At 50.5% G+C, this 20528-nt stretch overlaps 2 protein-coding genes across 10 annotated transcripts in view; one reads left to right on the plus strand and one right to left on the minus strand.

Moving 5' to 3' along the window:
* Positions 1 to 61: 61 nt before the first annotated feature.
* TOMM6 (translocase of outer mitochondrial membrane 6) lies at positions 62 to 1816 on the plus strand. 2 transcript variants are annotated; one of them, XM_048327777.1, is made up of 3 exons: positions 62 to 248; positions 920 to 1021; positions 1576 to 1816. In XM_048327777.1, exons 1-2 carry the CDS (start codon positions 88 to 90, stop codon positions 1014 to 1016), a joined length of 258 nt encoding a protein of 85 aa, XP_048183734.1. In that variant the 5' UTR covers positions 62 to 87; the 3' UTR covers positions 1017 to 1021; positions 1576 to 1816. The 2 variants fall into 2 exon arrangements, with proteins under 2 accessions (XP_048183734.1, XP_048183735.1); XM_048327778.1 differs by having other exon boundaries at positions 1580 to 1816.
* A 2210-nt stretch (positions 1817 to 4026) lies between these two features.
* USP49 (ubiquitin specific peptidase 49) overlaps positions 4027 to 20528 on the minus strand; it is a 29703-nt gene continuing 13201 nt past the window's right edge. For 2 of the 8 annotated variants that reach the window (XM_048327769.1, XM_048327767.1), the window contains exons 2-9: positions 19928 to 20416; positions 19610 to 19820; positions 17325 to 17461; positions 13298 to 14684; positions 10468 to 10672; positions 8475 to 8583; positions 6999 to 7204; positions 4027 to 5892 (exon numbers count right to left, since the gene is read on the minus strand). In XM_048327769.1, the coding sequence (XP_048183726.1) occupies positions 5702 to 5892; positions 6999 to 7204; positions 8475 to 8583; positions 10468 to 10672; positions 13298 to 14656 (2070 nt within the window). In that variant the 5' untranslated portion in view covers positions 14657 to 14684; positions 17325 to 17461; positions 19610 to 19820; positions 19928 to 20416 and the 3' untranslated portion in view covers positions 4027 to 5701. The remainder of the gene's footprint in view (positions 5893 to 6998; positions 7205 to 8474; positions 8584 to 10467; positions 10673 to 13297; positions 14685 to 17324; positions 17462 to 19609; positions 19821 to 19927; positions 20417 to 20528) is intronic. The other 6 variants (XM_048327771.1, XM_048327774.1, XM_048327768.1 and 3 more) reach the window with 5 other exon arrangements.

Below are 20528 nucleotides of genomic sequence, written 5' to 3' on the forward strand. Positions count from 1 at the left end.
GGCGCGCGCCGGCGACGACGTCACGCGTCGCATGTGACGTCACAGGTCGCCGCCTCCGTCATCGCGCGGCGCGGGCAGGCGGCAGTAATGGCGGCGGCGGCGGCGGCGGGAGGAGGAGCAGGAGGAGCAGCAGGAACAGGAGCAGCAGGAACAGGAACAGCGGGAGCCGTGGCGGCCCCGCCGCGGGGCATCCGCGCATGGCTGCGGAGCGCGTTCCGCTTCGCCACCGACCGCAACGACTTCCGCAGGTCGGGACCGGGAACGGGGCCGAGATGACGGTCGGGATCGAGGCGGGCACTGGAATAGGGGTCGGAGTTGGGATCGGGATCGGGAGCCCGGTGTCTGTCCCCGGCCGGTGGCAGGAGCAGCGTGTCCGGCAGGAGCAGGGCAGGGGCTGTCCGTCAGTGCTGGGCGCTGTGAGGGGCCGCAATCCCCGTGTCCAGTTCTGGGCTCTGCACTTCAGGGGGGACACGGAGGGGCTGGAGGAGTCCAGGGAAGGGAGCGGAGCTGGGAAGGGGCTGGAGAAATCCTGAGGGACTTGGGGGGGTTCAGCCTGGAGAAAAGGAGGCTCAGGAGGGGCCTTGTCATTCCACAGCTCCCTGGCAGGAGGGGGCAGCCGGGGGGGATTTGGGATCTGCTCGCAGGGAACAGGGACAGGAGGAGAGGGAACGGCCTCAGGCTGGGCCAGGGGAGGCTCAGGTTGGAATTTCAGCAGGAATTTCCTCATGGAAAGGGCGGCCAGGCCTTGGCAGGGGCTGCCCAGGGAGGTTTGGAGTGCCCATCCCTGGAGGTGCCACCTGGACGTGGCACTGAGGGCTCTGGGCTGGGGACAAGGTGGAGATCAGGCACAGCTTGGACTCGGATGAACTTCCCCAAGGTCTTTTCCAACCTCAATGATTTTGGGATTTTATGATTGCAGGAACCTGCTGGTGAACCTGGGGCTGTTCGCCGCCGGGGTCTGGGTCGCCCGGAACCTGACGGACATCGACCTGATGGCCCCACAGCCCGTCCCATAGCAGCGGTCAGTCCTGGCGTGAGGGCACTGAGGGGCTGGGAGGCTCCATGGGGTGGGATTGTGGAATGTCCCAAGTTGGAAGGGACCCACAGGGATCAAATCCAACCCCTGGCCCTGCACAGACACCCCAAAATCCCCCCCTGGGCATCCCTGGCAGCGCTGTCCCAACACTCCTGGAGCTCTGGCAGCCTCGGGGCCGTGCCCATTCCCCGGGGAGCCTGGGCAGTGCCCAGCACCCTCTGGGGGAAGAACCTTTCCCATTATCCGACCTAAATCCCCCTGGCACAGCTCCAGCCGTTCCCTGGGTGCTGTCCCTGCTCACCAGAGTTCGGAGGGACTCCAAATTATGGAATATCCCCTCAGGAGGAGCTGCAGCCCCCTGAGGCCTCGAGGCTGAACAAACCCCCCCAAACTCATCCTGACCCGCCCCAGGTGACACAAATCAGGGCTGAGCCCACCCCAGGGGCCCCAAACCCCACAGAAACCCCTCTTTACAGAGGGTTTTGAAGCTGCCCCGTGGCAGAACCACCTCCCCTGATGGTGTTGAATCCCTGTCCCAGGAAGGAGCCGGAGCTGCCGGGAGCAGAGCTCGCCCTCCCGCCAGGACCGGAGCCGTGGGGCTGCTCTGATCCCGCCTGTCCGGCCTGGAGCAGTGACAAGGACAGAAGGTTGAATGCTGAGAGGGAGAATCGGTTTCCCACTTGTTCCTTCGGGAATTGTTTCCTCGAGGACGTGCACAGAATTTCCTCCTGTACCCCCCGCCCCCAGATGTTTATTAAAGTTTATGGAATAACAACAGGACCCGCTGGGAATTCTGGTTTTTGTTGTTGTTTTTTTTTTTTTTTTTAATAAGAAACTTCAGCTTACAAAAACAAGGTGTAAAAAGAGTAAAGATTTACAAAAAAAATCATAAAAACATGATTTATATTTCACACCCGAGAGCCAGAGGGACAAGCCCAGCCCCTGGGACCCATCAGCTGCTGCTGCCAGGGAAAATCCAGACTGGGATGAGCCCGGGGGAAACTCCAACCATGGAGTTTTCCTGGGAAATGTCTGTGTAAAGCTGGGATAGGTGAAGGAATGATGGCTGTGGTGGGAGGAGAAGCCTTTGGGTGTTGCATAGCATTGAGTGCCCCGGGCTGAGCTGTCACAGGGCAGCTCTGGGGGACAGCGGGAGCCCCAGGGGGGAGTTGTGGCTGTGATTTACTCACAGGTTACACCCCAGCTCCTCCAAGGTGCTGTGGAGGAGCAGGAGCAGCTCCCAGCCCCGAGCTCTGGCAGTGGGATTCAGAATGGCTTCACATTCTTTGGACATTTTCACAGGAGTTTGAGTTTGGGACATTCTCCTGAAGCAGCTGCCCCTCAGCTTGGGGGACAGAACTGCCGCTCGTGTGCCCCCCTCCCTCACAAAAAACCCTCACTCTACTCCCCATAAAAATCCTTAAAAATGCTGTTTTCAAAGCTGGTGTTGGAACCTCCTGTAAGGAAACTGAAATTGCCTTTGAAGTCGGGATAATGGCAGTTATGCAGACACAGTTTCTGCGGGAAAAGGGGGTTAATTAGGACGTTTCAGGCCCTTTAGAGTTAATCTCAGTTTTAATTTGCTCCCACTAATCCCCCCCCAGCCGTGGGTCAGGCTGGGGCCAGGCCATGCCATGGATCCAGGAGGTGATTTGGAGGTGTTGGGAACAAACCTGGCTGCAAGAAAAGCTGGTGAGGAGCCAGCTGGACAGAGCCAGGAATAGCCAGGAATGATGGAATATCCCGAGCTGGAAGGGACCCACAAGGATCATCCCTCAGGAGGAGCCCAGTGAGTTCTCCTCCTCCTCCTCCTCCTCTCCATCTGAACAAGCCAAGTGCCCTCACCCCCGCTCCTCAAGGCCCTTCATTTGTAGCCGTTAATTAATTAATTGGATTCTCTTGTCACTTGCTGCCACCTGGGAATGTCCTTGAGGAGGATACTCAGGCCTGGCACCCTCAGTGACATCAGGAGTGAACTTGGAGCAGAAATCTGAGGCTGTTCTGACTTAAAACCACTGAAAAACGCAGAGAAATCTGATTTAGAACGGCTGAAAAAACTCCAGAAAAATGGGAGTTTGTGGAATCCACCCCAAACTCCAGGCCTGGCTCTTCTATCCCAAGGAATCACATCCTTCCTGTTTGCCAGGGGATTCCACAATGAGGGAAAACTCCTCTCCTGCCCAACATCTCCCTGCCAGGAGCCTGGAATTTAGGCTGGGATTAACTTTTTTTTTTCTTTTTTTAAGTGCTGCAGATCAGCTTTAGCTCTGCCTCACTGAGTTCTCCACAGGCAGCAGAATCCTGCCCATCCTGCATGGAAAAGCAGCTTTGTAAGGAAAGGTTTTACTGGGAATTCATCCTCGTTCCCTCCCCGGATGGAAAGCTGGGGCTCGAGTTTGGGAGCAGCCTAAAGGCACCCCCAGAAATCAATCAAGAATCATTAACTGCATGTGGAATTCATGCAGATTTTGATGATTTAAATTCAGGAATTGAGAGGGTTTTAGGATGCCCCAGGATCCAGCTGCAATAAATGGAGCAGTGTTGGGGTGACAGACACCAAAAATCCATGGAAGTGCTGCTCAGGAAGCTGCCAGGCTCACAGGGAATCCTGCAAACACATTCACTCCATGTGCAGTTAGTGATTATTAATTGATTTTTGGGGGTGCCCAGGATTATGAATTGATTTTTGGGGTTTTTTTCCCCCATTTCTAAACCAGGAATTAACATCAGGGTTGGGACAGAAATGATTCCCATCCTAAAAAACCCCACTGGAATTTTTCCTCCTTGATCTGACAGATTTCCAGGCCAGGCAAGGCTTGGATGTTGTAAAAAAACCCCTAAAAATCCAAATTTAATTCACCTTTGAGGCAGTAAATTCCGAGACATTCGTAAGGAATCCTTCCACATCCTGCTGCATTTAGGGAACCAAAACCAAACCTTTTTTATCAGCACTGTTGCAAACGAAAAAATAGGAGAATATGACCCCAAAATGATATTTAATTGTTAAAAAAGACATTTCTTTTAGGCTCAGAAGGCAGCATCTTGGTGGGAATATGGGAAATGGGAATTTTTAGGGGGACAGGAGACCTCATGTGACTTTGCCCAGGGACAGGAGGTTCAAAATCCCAGAAAAGAGTGGGATTTGGGAGCCTTTCCCCCACAACAACCAAGGTTGGCAGCTTGTGTTTATCTGACAGGACAAAGGGAGGAAAAAAAGGGAGGAGGAGAAAAACTTTGAGAACTTCCCTGCCTGGAAATGGAACTTTTTATTTTTTTCATTTTTTTCCTTTTTTTTTAAAAACCCTCCTATTTTAGGTTATTTCACCTGTAACCACTTAAAAAAATAACCCAGATGAACAGACATCAGGTCTAATATTCAGATTAAAATGTGAAATGTGAACAGCCAAGCCCCAAAACTACAAAAACCACACCTGAGGTGCAACTGTAGGCTGAGAAGTGACTCTGGATAGTCCACTAAGGCTCTGTGATTCCCACAGAATTCCAAAATCAGGCTGATTTCAGAGACAAACTTTGTTTTTTTTGTTTTGTTGTTGTTGTTGGGGGTTTTTTTGTAGCCTCTGCAACTCCACGTGGAATTATTTGGGATTTCACTACATTCCTTCCCCCTTGGGTGGCCCTGCAGGAATAGAGACCTCAAAGGATCTGGGCACCACCCTTGTGACCACCACAATTAAGTGACATTTTTCACTGCTTTTTCACCCCAAAAGCAGTGACAGAACCCCCCCCTCACTGTGCCATTCCCACCACCCCGTTCCCCTGAGGAAAACCAACCACGTTTGTACAAAAAGCAGGAATTTGCCTCCCCAATTCCAACTTCTGCTCCCACAGCTTTCCCAAACTCTTCCCAATCCTGGTGATGCCAGCAGAAACCTGGGCACAGGCTTTGGTTTGGCTGCCACACAGAGATGGCACACAAGGACATTCCTGGGGTTTTTTTTTTTTTTTGTGTGTGTGTTAAAACACATTTTTGTGTGTTAAAACACATTTTTGGGGTGTTAAAACACATTTTCTCCAGAGCAGAACTGCATTAAAATCCCATTTGGAGGGAATTCAGCTGCCAGCTGAGTTCAGCCCACAGGAAGAAACCCCGGAGTGTGGCACAGCCCCAGCGCCACTGACACACAGAGCTGCTGGCAAAGCTTCTCCCAGGGCACAGAAATCGGTGTCAGGGGGGCAGCAGAGGGAAGGATTGAGGAGAATTGAAACCTTTCTCCAGCAGGAAGAGCTCTGGGAGCAGCCAGCTCCTTCCCAGGGACTGGGATTCACCTGGCAAGGCTGGCCACTCGAGGGGAGGGTACTGTACCTGCTCCTCTTGGAGTTGGATCGGGATTTTTAGGGATTGAAGGGTGTTGGAGGCAGGTGGGTTCTCCTGTTTCCTGCTTGTGCTCATTCCTCTTTGACAGGGGATGAATGAAAAGCATGAAACTTCCTAATTTCGTTGGTGGTTTTTTTTTTGGGGGGGGGAGCCAACAAGACACTTGAAAGCCAAGATTCTGCCAACAACCAGAACCAGCTCCAGAGGCTTTCCCAGACAAACATCCTGCTCTGAGCCCATTCCTGCAGCCAGTGGGTTTTCCCCACCAACAGGGGGTAGATGAACACCAATGGTTCCCAAAAGAAGCTGGGAGTGTCCCCCCCTCCCCATCATGGGAATGTCAGTCTTCTGTCCTTGTCACTGGTTTTGGGTGGCACCTGAGCTTGGAGTTGTTTTTCTGAGATTTCTGCTTTGTCCTGCACTGTTCTCTGAGTGTAGAAGAGGATGTAGGCCTGGGTCTTGCACACCTCCTCCACGCTACATACATTCAGTTTGGAGTCATTGCAGTGCACCCAAAAACCTGGGAAACAAAAGGAAAAAGAGGCTCTTAGCTGAGGCAGGATCCCTTTGGATTTTGGAACTGCTCACAGGAAACATCCACAGGAGAAAAGGCACCTCTGGCTTTTCCTCTAACCTGGAAAATGTTTTTAATATATATATATTTTTTTTTTTTTTTTCTGGTGCTTTAGAAATAGCAAATCTTCATTTAATCAGCCCCAAAAAGCTCAATTAGGCAGACAAAAAAAATTCCCTGGGGCCAGGCAATTTGTCCCTGCTCGTGCAGCCAGGAGGCAGAGTCAATCCCGATCCAGCTGCTGGGATCTCACAGCCAGCCCCCTGCGGATGTTATTCATGAATAGTTCCTGTCCAGCCTCAAAACACTTTCTGTTCATCTCCTCATCCCAAGGATCCTGGAGCAGCTCCACGGAGTGCCTCTGCCTGGCAGAATGGAGCATTCATGCTGTTCCCAGCCAGCAGGAAAAGGCTCCCCAACAACCCCCACCCACACCCAAAGAAAAAAACCAGAAACGACAAAAAATATTAAAAAACAGCAATACACTGAGGGGGGGAGGGTGGAGACAAAACTACGCAAGGGCAGGGAGGGGATTCCAAGTGATGCCTTAGGTTTGAACTTTGATATTTTTCCAGGAGTTTCCTGCAGCCTGTTCACTGCTGGGCACACATAACAAAGCCTCTCCGGGCCCCCTCTCCCAGGACACCCAGACCATCCTAGGCCCAAAAAATACAAACCAAAAGCCTCTAAAGTGGGGGCAAGCTTGGGGAAATGACCTCATTAAGTGAAGCGTTAATTGGAGAATTGATGCTGCTATGCAAATGAACCAAACCTATAAAAGGGTGACCTATAAAAGGGTGAAGAACTCGTGACCTGGAGTCCATCTCGGGGTCCACCTCGGGGTCCACCTTGGGGTCCATCTCGGGGTCCATCTCGGCAGTAGCCTCAGGCTCCCCACGGGGTACCTTTGAAGGCCTTTCAAATGAATACCTACCTTTATTCCCTTATTCTTGTCTAGTCTCTGTTTTTAGGTGGCCTCTCAAGGCATCACAAGGAATCCTGAGGGAGGGAAGAGGAGTGGGTTGGGATTTCCCCGTCCCCAGCACACGCACCTCCCTCCGTGTTGTAGCAATAGGCTGTGTAGTGTCCTGAGCCAAACCCCTTCCCGTGATGCATCACCACAGCCGAGAGGTCATAGACAAAGGTCTCTGTGGCAAGGGAGGACAGAGAGTCCCTGCAGCAGTAAGGTTCCATGTTTAATACCTGCTCAAAGAGGACATGGACCCCGATCTTCTCGCGGTGATTGCGCTCAGACCACCTGCGAACACAAAGAGCACGCTCGGCATCTGCTCGGGGCCCTGGGTGGCACTAAATCCTGGGTTTTCAGCCCAAAATCCCCTGCAGCCACCCCTCACACAGAGCTCCTGCTGCTGTTTGGGGTGCTGGTTGTACATGGGGTCTCCTGATTTTGAGGGGTTTTGTTTTAGGTGGGATCTCCTGATAATTTTTTTTGGTTTAGATGGGATCTCCCTGTGCCATTGATGATTCTTGGTTTAGGTCAGGTCTCCTTCTGTCACTGATGACTTTTATTTGAGGTGGGGTCTCCTGCTATCAATGATTTTTATTTGAGGTGGGGTCTCCTGCTATTGATGATTTTTATTTGAGGTGGGGTCTTCTCCTGCTATTGATGATTTTTATTTGAGGTGAGGTCTCCTGCTATTGATGATTTTTATTTGAGGTGGGATCTCCTGCTATTGATGACTTTTATTTGAGGTGGGGTCTCCTGCTATTGATGATTTTTATTTGAGGTGGGATCTCCTGCTATTGATGACTTTTATTTGAGGTGGGGTCTCCTGCTATTGATGACTTTTATTTGAGGTGGGGTCTCCTGCTACTGATGATTTTTATTTGAGGTGGGGTCTCCTGCTATTGATGATTTTTATTTGAGGTGGGGTCTTCTCCTGCTATCAATGATTTTTATTTGAGGTGGGGTCTCCTGCTATTGATGATTTTTATTTGAGGTGGGGTCTCCTGCTATTGGTGATTTTTATTTTAGGTGAGGTCTCCTTCTGCCATTGCTAATTTTTGTTCTAGTCGGGATACTGTAGAGCCAGATTTCTCCTGTGACCACCTTTAAAATGCTCATTTCTACCAATAAAACCCCCCCATATCCAGCCTAACCACTTTAGAAACTTGTTTTAATATTTTGAGCTTTTTCTGCTTTCCAGCCTAACCACTTTACAAACTTGTTTTAATATTTTGAGCTTTTTCTGCTTTTTATTCAGCAGGTAAACACCCAATATTGGCATTTAACCCTCGGTCTCCCACCTTCAACAAATCTTTCACTCAACTTATTGACTTCTCCTCCCAAGCCACCTGAAAACTCGAGTAAAACTCAAGGAAATTAAGGATTAATATGCACAAAATCTTAAATTGTGGCAGAAAACACCCTGCAAACAGGCAGCATGAGGGGGGTTCACAAAGCTGATGGCTCAGAAGTTACACAGCTGCCTTTGGCAGGAATTGAGGGAAGTTAAAGGCCCACTTTTGGTCACTTTTTCCCCAAAAATCAGGGCCCAGTGGCTCACCTGAAGCGTTTAAGGTGCAGCCGGAGGACCTGAGGTAGTCTGTAGATCAGCAACTGCTTTTTAGCTTCGCTCAGAACAAGAGGTTTAGGAGAAGACTTTCGCCGTTTGCCTGCCAAAAAAAAACCAACCAACCCCAAAACCCCCAAGGCAAAGATTATTAGGATCCAATTCATTCCCCAAAGACAAAAACCAGCACAGGGTGAACTCTTTTATTCCAGCACGGGGATGGCCACAGGAATAACCATTTCTGAATCCCTCCAGAGAGCAGGAACTTCTGGGGGATCAAAACTCTCCCTTTCTCCTCAGCACACAAACATTTGTCACCTGTGAGCTGCTCCTGCTGGAAAAACACCAGGAATATTGAGCCAGAGCTCAGGCCAAAGATAATCCTGGGCTGCAGCAGTTCCAGCAGGTGAATTCCAGCACACAAATATTCGGTATTTTATTCTCTCTGCTGCTTTGAGCTTCTCACAGAAGCTTTTAGTAGCAGGTTCCAGCAGCTCGAGAGGATTAAAAGAAGGCACAAAATGCAACAGCAAAGCTGGAAAAGAGGGAGAATTCCTCCCTCCTCTTCCCAGGAAAGACAGGTGGCTGCCAGAGCTCCCAGTCAGGACTGTAGCTGTTAATTGGATTTGTGCCCCTCAGTGCAGCCCCAGCTCAGAGCAGATGGGGGCTGCTCCTGCAGCAGGTCTGCCACGCAGTGCCCCAACTGCTCCTGGCACTTGGGGCCTTTCCCCTGACTTTTTCCAGCTGGAAAACGCTCCCTCAGCCATTTAGAATTCCTCAGCCATTCACAATCCCTTAAAAGCCATTTAATTCTGAAGTAGCCATTAAAATTCATTTCTTTTTTTTTTTCCCCCTCCCAAAGAAATCAAAGCAAACCGAGTTAAGATGAAGCTGAACTCGCACAATTTGTGGATCAGGATTGATTCCAGGCATATCTGGCTCTGTTCCAAGCACATCTAGTCAGGGATTATTTCCCAACACTCTGGGAAGATGTTTGGTAACAGATTTGCCATTTGATGGAGAACAGATCCCTGCAAATATTTGCTGCTCCAGCTGCTCGGTTGCCACTCAAACCATGGGCATTTTCCTCCTGAGGGAATCAACATTTGCCATAAAAACCTGCATGGGGAAGTATTCCAATTCCAAGGAATTTCAATCCTGTGTGAGGATATAAAGGGATTTTCAGGGATAAAAGGACTTTTCACTCCGAGCTGCTGCAGGAAAGGAGGAATCACCTTCTGGCTGAGCACAGCAAACACCTCCCAGGTGATGGTAACACATTCCCAGGGTATTCCCAGCTCTGTGCTTCCAGAGAAAATGCCCATGGAGAGTTCAAACTCCCACCTGGCACCTTGGGAACTCTGATTTCTGGCTCAGGGATTCACTGAAGAACAGGCAGCACAGAGGTGATGTGTGAGAAAAGCTTTCCTGCCACGCAGAGATGAGCAAAGTTCCTTCTTTTGCCTTGAAATCCAAAAAATTCTCACCCCCAGAATTTTTGAAGTCCTCTCCAACACAAGGGAGAGCAACTCTGAACATGCTCGGGTTAAACCTGTGGGGAATTGTGCTGCTGGGTGGCAGAGGTGAGAGAATGTGGCAGATGGAAAAATGACATGGCAGGGGCAAAAAATGGCCCAGCAGAGGCAAAAATGACAAGGCAGGGGCAAAAAATGACATTTCAGACTGAAAAATGATATGGCAGAGCCAAAAAGTGACATTTCAGATCGAAAAATGTCACGGCACAGCCAAAAAATGACATTTCAGATCAAAAAATGACACAGCACAGCCAAAAAATGGCCCATCAGAGCCAAAAAATGCCACATCAGAACCCAACCGGAGCCCAAAGGAGCCGAAGCCACGAACAGGAGGAACCCAACCAGCAGCAGCAGGCAGGAAAAGGAGATTTCCCCACCCTTGCAGGCCCCAATCCGTGTCTCCAGGCACGCAGGAGGTGCTCCCTGGCAGGGCACAGTCCCAGCCCACTCACTGTTGCACTGGTCACAGGCGTAGATCCTCCCCTCCAGGGCCTCGGTCTCGGTGAATTTGGCCAGCATCTCGGTCAGCATGCACTCAGCCTGCTGCACTGGGACAAGCCCCTTCTCCAGGGAGTGGTAGCGCTCCGGGAATTCCAGGGAAAGGTCCCAGAAGGGCTCCACGGTGTTGGATTTGTAGTTGCACGTCCTGCAGGTGACCTGCGGGGGGAGGACAGGGACACGCAGCTGATGGAGCTGGGACAGAGGGAGGTGGGGCTCAAAAAAAAAAAGCAGAGCAGCTCCACAGGCAAAGATCTGGAAATACTTTTTATGTCCAGTCTGAAATGATTTCAATTCCTTTCTCGTTTTTTCAAAGAAAAATCTTTCACTGTTATGGGATTTATTTCCTTCCTCAGACAAACAGAAGAAACACCAGCTCACAGATGGGCAAAGGCACCTGGGATCTGGTTTCTGCTACAAAAAGTCAGTGTTTTTCATCCAACCTTCCTTCCACAGTCTCTTTTCTTTCCCTGAATATTCAGTGTCCAATTCCTTTAATGATTTGTCTGCTATGTAAAAATTATTCATGGAAGGAGCCCGAAAGGATCAATTTTAGGTGTGCTGGTTTTCTTATGTCACCCCAGTGCATCGTAAATAGCAGCAGGAAAAGTTTTCATGGAATTACTGAGGTTGGAAAAGCCCTCCAGGGTCATCAACCCGTGCCTGATCCCCACCCTGAGCACTCAGTGCCACGTCCAGGTAGCACCTCCAGGGATGGGCACTCCAAACCTCCCTGGGCAGCCCTTTCCAACCCTTTCCATGAGGAAATTCCTGCTGAAATTCCAACCTGAGCCTCCCCTGGCCCAGCCTGAGGCCGTTCCCTCTCCTCCTGTCCCTGTTCCCTGCGATAAAATCCCAAATCCCCCCCGGCTGCCCCCTCCTGCCAGGGAGCTGTGGAATGACAAGGCCCCTCCTGAGCCTCCTTTGCTCCAGGCTGAGCCCCCCAAATCCCTCAGGATTTCTCCAGGCCTTTCCCAGCTCCCTCAGGGTTTCCTCAGACCCTTCCCAGCTCCCTGAGGATTTCTCCAGGCCCTTCCCAGCTCCCTCAGGGTTTCCTCAGCCCCTTCCCAGCTCCCTGAGGATTTCTCCAGGCCCTTCCCAGCTCCCTCAGGGTTTCCTCAGCCCCTTCCCAGCTCCCTGAGGATTTCTCCAGGCCCTTCCCAGCTCCCTCAGGGTTTCCTCAGATCCTTCCCAGCTCCCTGAGGATTTCTCCAGGCCCTTCCCAGCTCCCTCAGGGTTTCCTCAGCCCCTTCCCAGCTCCCTGAGGATTTCTCCAGGCCCTTCCCAGCTCCCTCAGGGTTTCCTCAGACCCTTCCCAGCTCCCTCAGGATTTCTCCAGGCCCTTCCCAGCTCCCTCAGGGTTTCCTCAGCCCCTTCCCAGCTCCCTCAGGATTTCTCCAGGCCCTTCCCAGCTCCCTCAGGGTTTCCTCAGACCCTTCCCAGCTCCCTCAGGATTTCTCCAGGCCCTTCCCAGCTCCCTCAGGGCTCCTCCAGCCTCTCCAGTTAAACTCTGAGGCAAACACTGACCACAAGAGGAGCCAGCAGACAGGAAAGGAGCTCAGTGCATTAAAGGGGGTTTGAAACTCAACGCAGCACTTGCACACCAGGGTTCCAGGAGCACAATAAACAGCTCAGGAGTTATTTATAGCGGATTTCAGCAGCAGATAAATTCCACTGATTTGTATCTTCGCACCACAACAGGGTCTGACCCAAGCACAACGCACCAGCCAAGGGCTGAGAGACACAACTGAGCACAGAACGTGGAGGAGCCCAGGAGAAATTAAGAGTGGAAATGATTCAAACGAACCTGAGCTCTGCTCTCTGTGACAGCAGCCAGGGAACGGCTGGAGCTGTGCCAGGGGGATTTAGGTTGGATAATGGGAAAGGTTCTTCCCCAGAGGGTGCTGGGCACTGCCCAGGGGGGAATTTTGGGGTGTCTGTGCAGGGCCAGGGGTTGGATTTGATCCCTGTGGGTCCCTTCCAGCTCAGGTTATTCTATAATTACATGAAGCACAACTTCAGACATCCTTTCCCTGAAAGCCAAAAGCTTTAAGTGGAAAAATCCACCTTTTAATCTCTCCAACATGCACCAAGTCCTAAGGAATGCTGAGCTCAGTGGCTCAGGGAAGGGTGACAGAAATTGTCCTGACAACACACAGAGAGCACAGTTCGTGTCTGATCTGGCAAACCACCAGTTCTGCTCCCGTTTCACGTCTCCTGGAAAGCAAAGGGAGCTGGGACTTTCAAAATGCCTGGGGGATTTTGGGACTCTGGGGCTCTTCCTTGTGGGGAATGACACATTTCCAACAAGGAACAGCACAGGAAAAAGAGACCAAACAGCACCACAGGCGCTTTCACCTCCCACACAAACCTCTTGTTAAGAACATTCAGTGTCTTTTGTGCTGGCAAAAAAAAAAATTGTCACAAAGAGCTTGTCCTTTAAAGCACCAGAGGTGCCTCATCGTGTTCTTCCCAGGCACAGAAACACCACCAGAAAGGGGCAAAAGGAATGCAAAGGCACCTTAAAAACACATTCAAACCTTAAAACCAGGAGCTCAGGATTTCTGTACTTGCGCAGGTTTCATCCTCAAGTGGCAGAACTGGGGTGAATTTGTGATAAATGCGACAAGGATGGAAATGATGGCACCTGCACAGCAACCCAAGGGGTTTTTTTCCTTGGGAATTGCTCCTAAGCCACTCCTTGATGGGATCCTCAACACACGGAGCCTTTGCTCCTCGGTGGGAACGGCTCCAACCGGTCCCCGTGGAAAAGCAATTCCATACCTGGCTCAGCAACTGCCCATGGAAAATGGTGTTGACCACCTTGAGGACCTGCTTGGTGAGCTTCCTCTGCGAGAAGGGGATGAGGATCCTGCGCTTGGTCCCCTCGGACTCCAGCTCCTGCTGGACCTTGTCCAGCAGCTCGCAGAGGAATTCCTGAGCGTCCTGCTGGTCGTAGCCGCGGAAGGCGGGGATCAGGCTCCACACGGAGTGCAGCATGGCAAAGGGGGACACCAGGGCCCACTTGCCAGACCACATCACTCTGAAGAGGGTGTGCAGCTCGTGGCACAGGGAGATGTGCTTCGAGCTCGGCTCCTTGGGCTGGATCAGTTCTAAACTCCGGCTTATGGAGGAGCCCCCGTTTAAGCCAGCTGGCGAGCTCTGCGTGCCAGACGATCCCACCTTGTCAGGCTTCCCTGGCTCGTTTGCAGCAGCGCCATTTGCCAGTTTGCCAGGCATCCTGGCCCTCCCGTTCACAGTTTTAGCTAAAAGTTCTTCCGTTTCACAGAGATCAAGAGTCAAGAAACATTCTCGGAACTTCTGGAGGTGGCTGAGCACCTGCAGGATGGAGTTCATGTAACAAGTGTTGCCCAGGTTCCTCAGCCCCGTCACCCCGGGCGTCATCAGGGGCTGCCGCCGGATGGAGTAGAACTGCTTCAATCTGCTGCTCTGCACCTGCCTTGAGGTAGGGGAAGCGGTGGCCACCTCCCTGAATTTCCTTGGGATCAAGCTCTCCCTGTGCACGTGGGACAGCAGCCTGGCGCTCTTCCTCGGCGGGGTGTTCGCCAGCTCCTCCAGGAGCCGCCTCTTCACCTCCTGCCGCCGCCGCCGAGCCGCTTCCTTCTTCTTCTCCAGCTCCTCCAGCTGTTTTTTTTCCTTTAATTTCAGCTGCCCCCGGGAGCTCTTGTGGAACCAGGTGCGCAGCGCCCTCGCCAGCAGGGCCTGGCGCCGGTGCCACAGCGCCGTGAGCATCTGGGACTGGCCCTGAGGGCTCCTCCTCCACACATCCTCCGCCAGCGCCATGGAGCGCAGCGTCCTCCCGCTCCTCTGCCCCTTGATGGCCGACAGGGAGCTCCTCAGCAGCTTCAGGTCCCCCTCGGGGTTGTCGTTCAGGACGTAATCCTGGCAGAGGTAACAGAAGACGTAGAGGTCGTGCACTTCCATGGCCAAGGGGTGCCGGGTCTCCTGGAAGTGCCTCAGGGCGTGCTCCTCGATGTAGCGGCCGCAGGCCACGTGCGAGCACTTGAGGCAGGCCCAGAGCGACTCGGTGGTGTGGCAGTCCACGCAGTGCCACTTCTGCGGGTTCAGGATCGAGTGGTCCTGGGCGAGTCGTAGCCGCCCCACATGTTTGCATCTATCCATGTCTCACAGCAGGAGTCGCTGCTCTGACCTGGGGAGGCAAACAAACACAAGGAAAAGGATTTTAGAGCTGTGACGTGCGCTTGAAATCTCTTTTCTTATGATTATGGAATATCCTGACTTGGAAGGATCATCCCCTTGCATGGGACACCCCAAACTCCCCACATTTGTATCTATCCATGTCTCATAGGAGGAGTCGCTGCTCCGACCTGGGGAGGCAAAAAACGCAAGGAAAAGGATCTGAAATCTCTTTGTAGGGTCATGGGGTATCTTGACTGAAAGAGGGCCAAAAGGATCATCAGATCTGACTCCTGGCCCTGAACAGGACACCCCAAATTCCCCACTTTTGCATCTATCCATGTCTCACAGCAGGAGTCGCTGCTCTGACCTGGGGAGGCAAACAAACACAAGGAAAAGGATTTTAGAGCTGTGACGTGCGCTTGAAATCTCTTTTCTTATGATTATGGAATATCCTGACTTGGAAGGATCATCAGATCTGGCTCCTGGCCCTGCATGGGACACCCCAAATTCCCCACTTTTGCATCTATCCATTTCTCACAGGAGGAGTCGCTGCTCCGACCTGGGGAGGCAAAAAACACAAGGAAAAGGATCTGTAATCTCTTTGTAGGGTCATGGGGTATCTTGATTGAAAGGGACCCACAAGGATCATCAAATCGGACTCCTGGCCCTGAACAGGACACCCCAAATTCCCCACTTTTGTATCTATCCATGTCTCATAGGAGGAGTCGCTGCTCCGACCTGGGGAGGCAAAAAACGCAAGGAAAAGGATCTGAAATCTCTTTGTAGGGTCATGGGGTATCTTGACTGAAAGAGGGCCAAAAGGATCATCAGATCTGACTCCTGGCCCTGAACAGGACACCCCAAATTCCCCACTTTTGCATCTATCCATGTCTCACAGCAGGAGTCGCTGCTCTGACCTGGGGAGGCAAACAAACACAAGGAAAAGGATTTTAGAGCTGTGACGTGCACTTGAAATCTCTTTTCTTATGATTATGGAATATCCTGACTTGGAAGGATCATCAGATCTGGCTCCTGGCCCTGCATGGGACACCCCAAATTCCCCACTTTTGCATCTATCCATGTCTCACAGGAGGAGTCGCTGCTCCGACCTGGGGAGGCAAAAAACACAAGGAAAAGGATCTGTAATCTCTTTGTAGGGTCATGGGGTATCTTGATTGAAAGGGACCCACAAGGATCATCAAATCGGACTCCTGGCCCTGAACAGGACACCCCAAATTCCCCACTTTTGCATCTATCCATGTCTCACAGGAGGAGTCACTGCTCTGACCTGGGGAGGCAAAAAACACAAGGAAAAGGATCTGAAATCTCTTTGTAGGGTCATGGGATAGCTTGACTGAAAGGGAGCTAAAAGGATCATCAGATCTGACTCCTGGCCCTGCACAGGGCACCCCAAATTCCCACTATGTGCCTCAGAGTGTTCCATATCCTGACTTGGAAGGGATCCACAAGGATCATGTGGCTCCTGGCCCTGCACAGGACACCCCAAATTCCCCACTTTTACATCTATCCATGTCTCACAGCAGGAGTTGCTGCTCTGACCTGGGGAGGCAAAAAACCACAAGGAAAAGGATTTTGGAGCTGTGATTTGGATGTGAAATTTCGTTGTAGGGTCATGGGGTGTGTTGAGTTGGAATCATCAAATCTGACTCCTGGCCCTGCACGGGACACCCCAAATTCCCCACGTGTTTGCAGCTATCCACGTCTCACAGGAGCTGTGGCTGTTCTGACCTTGGGTGCCAAAAAAACACAAGGGAAAGGATTTGAGAGCCATGACATACATTTGAAATCTTGTTGTAGGGTCATGGGATATCCTGAGAGGAAGGGGGCCAAAAGGATCATCAAATCTGACTCCTGGCCCTGCACAGGACACCCCAAATTCCCACTATTTTCCCGAGAGTGTTGTCCAAACATTCCTCAAGCTCTGGGCTGTGCCCACTGCTCTCCTTCTGCACCACATCCTTTTGTGCCAATCCCTCAACCAACACCATTATTTCTGCACAGGTTTTTTTAAAAGCAGCTTTTAGCGCCAGTGAAAGATCCTGAGTGGACAAGGTCTAAGGAATAAAACTCGGTCTTGTCTCCAAAGGCTGCCCCACACAGCTGCCAGCACGTCTGAAGGGCTTCCATGGAGAGAAAGATGAATTCAGTCCACACACACACATCTGCTCTTCAGCTGCCCCCTTGCCATGGATACATCCAAAAGGAATTTGGGAGTGGAAAGGTGTCACCAGGACCCAGCCTGAGGTTCCCAACTCCAGGCAGAAGCCATGAAAATATCAGGTCATTGTCACAACCGGAGCGTTCATCCTCAGGCTTCACCTCCTGCCCCCGAATCCTCTGATTTCCCACAGCCTCCTGAACATTCCAGTGGGGAAAAAACCCAGCTGGGAAACAGGAATCAGCAGGAAGACACACACACACAGAGAACACAACTGGTTTTACTCGATGATTCTTGGAAGTGTGAGGAAATCAAAGCTGGGGCGTGAGGAGGTGCAGAGAGCATTTGCTCCGTGTCCTGCATCGTTTGATGAAAGATTCCCAGTGAATCCCAGCGCTGTGGATCCCTTTTTCCAGTCCCTCCAAGGCTCTGATGGCAGAGGAGGAGGTCAGACCCACACAGGCTACTCACGGAGTGGAGGTTACACATCCTTTCCTCCGCGACGCCGCGTCCCGGGCGCGGAGCAGCCCCATCTTCCCAAGGAGTGCCGGCGGATCTCGGAGAATTTAATTACTGGGAACTCCTCACTGCAAGGCAGCTTCAAAGCCCTGAAGAGAGAGAGGGAGTGTAGATACAAAAATGCTGCTAGCGAGGATTTTCTTGCTATTTTCTAAGTCCGTGAGAGACTTTTCTCTCTCACAGAAGAGGTAGCAAGGAATGTAAACAACCAAACACCTGCAGCCTTGAAAAGTCTTGTTTACGGTATGGTAGAAAAATATTTTGACAATGGATGTTTTAGGATTTTAGCCAATCACCCCAAGGGGTGGCTGGTCCTTTGTCCAATTAGACTATGAAGAAAAGTGTCTATAAAAGAGTTTGTAAAATAATTGAATCAATCAATCTTGCTACACAAGGGAGAATATCCTGGTGATGCACAGAAACCAACCCTGGAACGCTGGAGGGGCTGGTCCAGAGCATCCTGAAGCCCTCAGTGCAGAGAGAACTCATTTATTCCAGAATTCTGTGGAATTACCCCCAGAAATCCGGATTCTCAGATGCTCAGACACGTCACACACACAAGAGGCAACTCTGGAATTTCATTCTCTGCTTTCATTTTTGGTTTGGTTTTGGTTTTTTGGGGGGGTAGGCTGTAAAAATCTGCTGATCACATGTAGCCTCTTCATCGTGAGGCTTTTGTAGTGGATGACCCAACATATGGCAGAGGGAAAAAAAATGGGAGTTAAGGGAAAAAAAAGGGAGGAAAAACGTGCCCCCTCCTGTGATCACTTGGATTTTTGGCTGCTTCGATCACTTGGTGAGAGACAGGGGGAGGAGAAGGGGGAAAGATTGGAATAAAAAATAAAAAAGCTGTGCTGAATTAAATTTCATTTCTAGGTGGTTTTTCAAACAATAAAAAGGAAGCGGTGAGGAGCTGTCAGGTGTGAACTGCAACAAAATAACAACCACAGAGGAGAGAAAAAACGAGAAAAAAACCTGCCCAGAGGTAGAAGATAGTGGAAAAAGGGATCCGTTGGAATAATCCATGAGAGACTGAATGAAGTTGGTGACACAGGGACTTGGCACACAGAATATTTGGTTAAAACATCATTTTATGAGGTGCAAAGTTTAACACTTGCCAAAGCTTTGAGGCAGGGGTCCAGCCCTCACCTGCATGGGTGGGCAGGGAGCTGGCCAGGCTAAGGAAATGTATTTTTAGTGACCACAAATGATGCAAATTTGCTTTAATTCCCATCTTTATCAGTGATATTGCTGTTAGGGATGGACTCTCTTAGAGAAAAAAATCAAATCTCTTCAGTTCTTTCTCCTGGACTCCACATGAAAACTCAAGTGGCCCCTTCAGCACCCAAAGAACCACGGAGGTGTTGACTTAAACCAGCTCAGGAATTCCCACATCTCCCCTGGGCTGGGCTCATTCCCTCCCAAATCCCAGGACATGGAAAGGCACTTCTGGAAACCCTGAGCTAAACAAAGGATTGATTTGGTCTCTTCTTTCCAAGTTGGAAACATCCCTTTCCCACCTTTTTCCCTCCCCGAGCTTTTTTTCTCCTCTTTCCTCTTAATTTTTCTCCTCAGGTCTGGATAGAAAAGCCGTGGAATTTTTTTTTAGGATCCTGTTTAGCCTCGGTGAGACCAAGTGGCAGAAATTCCAGCCCGCAGGAGTATAGACACTGTGGTAACATTGACAGCCTTCATTTACATAAAAGAATACTAATTATGTTGTATCATCAACATCTGTGATTCTGCTCACTGCCATATGCGACAGTGTGAGGAATTTAACCCTTGAGCCTCCCCAGCACATGAGATTTGGACTTTTGAAACGAAAAATGGGCTTTAAAGACACAATTTTCCAGGGATTCATCAAACAGCTGGTTGCTCACGGGCTCTGTGAAGTCTCAGCACACGAAATTTTCAAAAACCACAGAATTTATCCTCAATTTCCAAGGAGGAAGAGCTGCTGGGTTCAGCTGGGTACCAGGCCCCCAGGAAATCAATCCCAGAGCAGATCCAGGGCATTAAGGAATCCTGTTTGACAATGCAGGAGGCTGGGAGGAGATCAATCAGCAGCCTTTTGTCAACTGCTTTGGCTTTTCCTGTGCTGGAACAGGAGATTTCCTGCTTGGAAAAGGAAAGAGATTCCAAACACCTCTGTCAGCTGACAAAGCAGCTTTGTTATGTCTAAATCCAGTCATTCTCAGCACAAAAGCACCTTTGATGCTGCATTTGATATCCCTCACCTGGTTCTCTTTAGGCATCCACAGATAATTCCCTTGCAAGTCCAAGCCCTAATTCCATGTACATCTGAAACTTGGGAAGAAATCGTGTTTCTTTTAACCCCAAACCACTTGAATGAGAGGTTTTTCCTCGAAAGTGAGGCTTCTCCACCCACCACGCTCCAGAGCTGTTCTTCACATTCAAGATTTCTCTTGCTGACTCATATTTTTGACTCTTTCCATGAAAAAAAAAAAAAAAAAAAAAAAGGATTGGAATCAGCTCTCACATGTTCCAAAGGCAGCTGGAGCAGCTGCGGGTCCAGCCCTGCATCCCCCACGCACCAGAGAGCGAAATAAATCCCTGGAAACGCTGGCACATGACTGAGGAGAGAAGTTTTCTTCTCTTTCCCACGTGTACACAAACAATTTGCCACCATCTCCTCCCAGGAACAGAGAGCTGCAGCTCCCAGCGGGAATGACAGGGCTGGGATTAAAGGAGAGCAGGATCAGAGTCAGAACCTGGCACGAGGTGGGGGGGGAAAAACAAACCTTGCAGAGATCACAGGGCTGGAGCTGCTTCAGAGATCCCAAATTGCTGCGGTGGATGGGATGAGCCGTGAGCAACGCCAGGATTTAAGGATGGGGAATGAGCACCTTGGATTTTAAAAGCCTTGGAAACAAACACTCAGAGCTCTGCTCTTTGCAATTATCACGTTTAACTCTTGGGTTTGCAGTTTGGTTTTTTTTCCTTCCCATAAAAGTTGATGTCATTTCAAGGAATCTCTGTAAAATTCTCCTTTCTCACCTACTTTGATCTTTTCCAGAGAAGGGCTGGGGAAGGAAAAGAGGGAGAAGGACAATACACTAAAGATGAGCAAAACTGAAATAAAATAACAGGGAATAAAAGGAAAATAGAGGTATTAGTTCAGCTAGTAACATTTTA

Source organism: Corvus hawaiiensis, chromosome 24 (assembly GCF_020740725.1).
Source record: "Corvus hawaiiensis isolate bCorHaw1 chromosome 24, bCorHaw1.pri.cur, whole genome shotgun sequence".
NCBI lineage: Eukaryota > Metazoa > Chordata > Aves > Passeriformes > Corvidae > Corvus > Corvus hawaiiensis.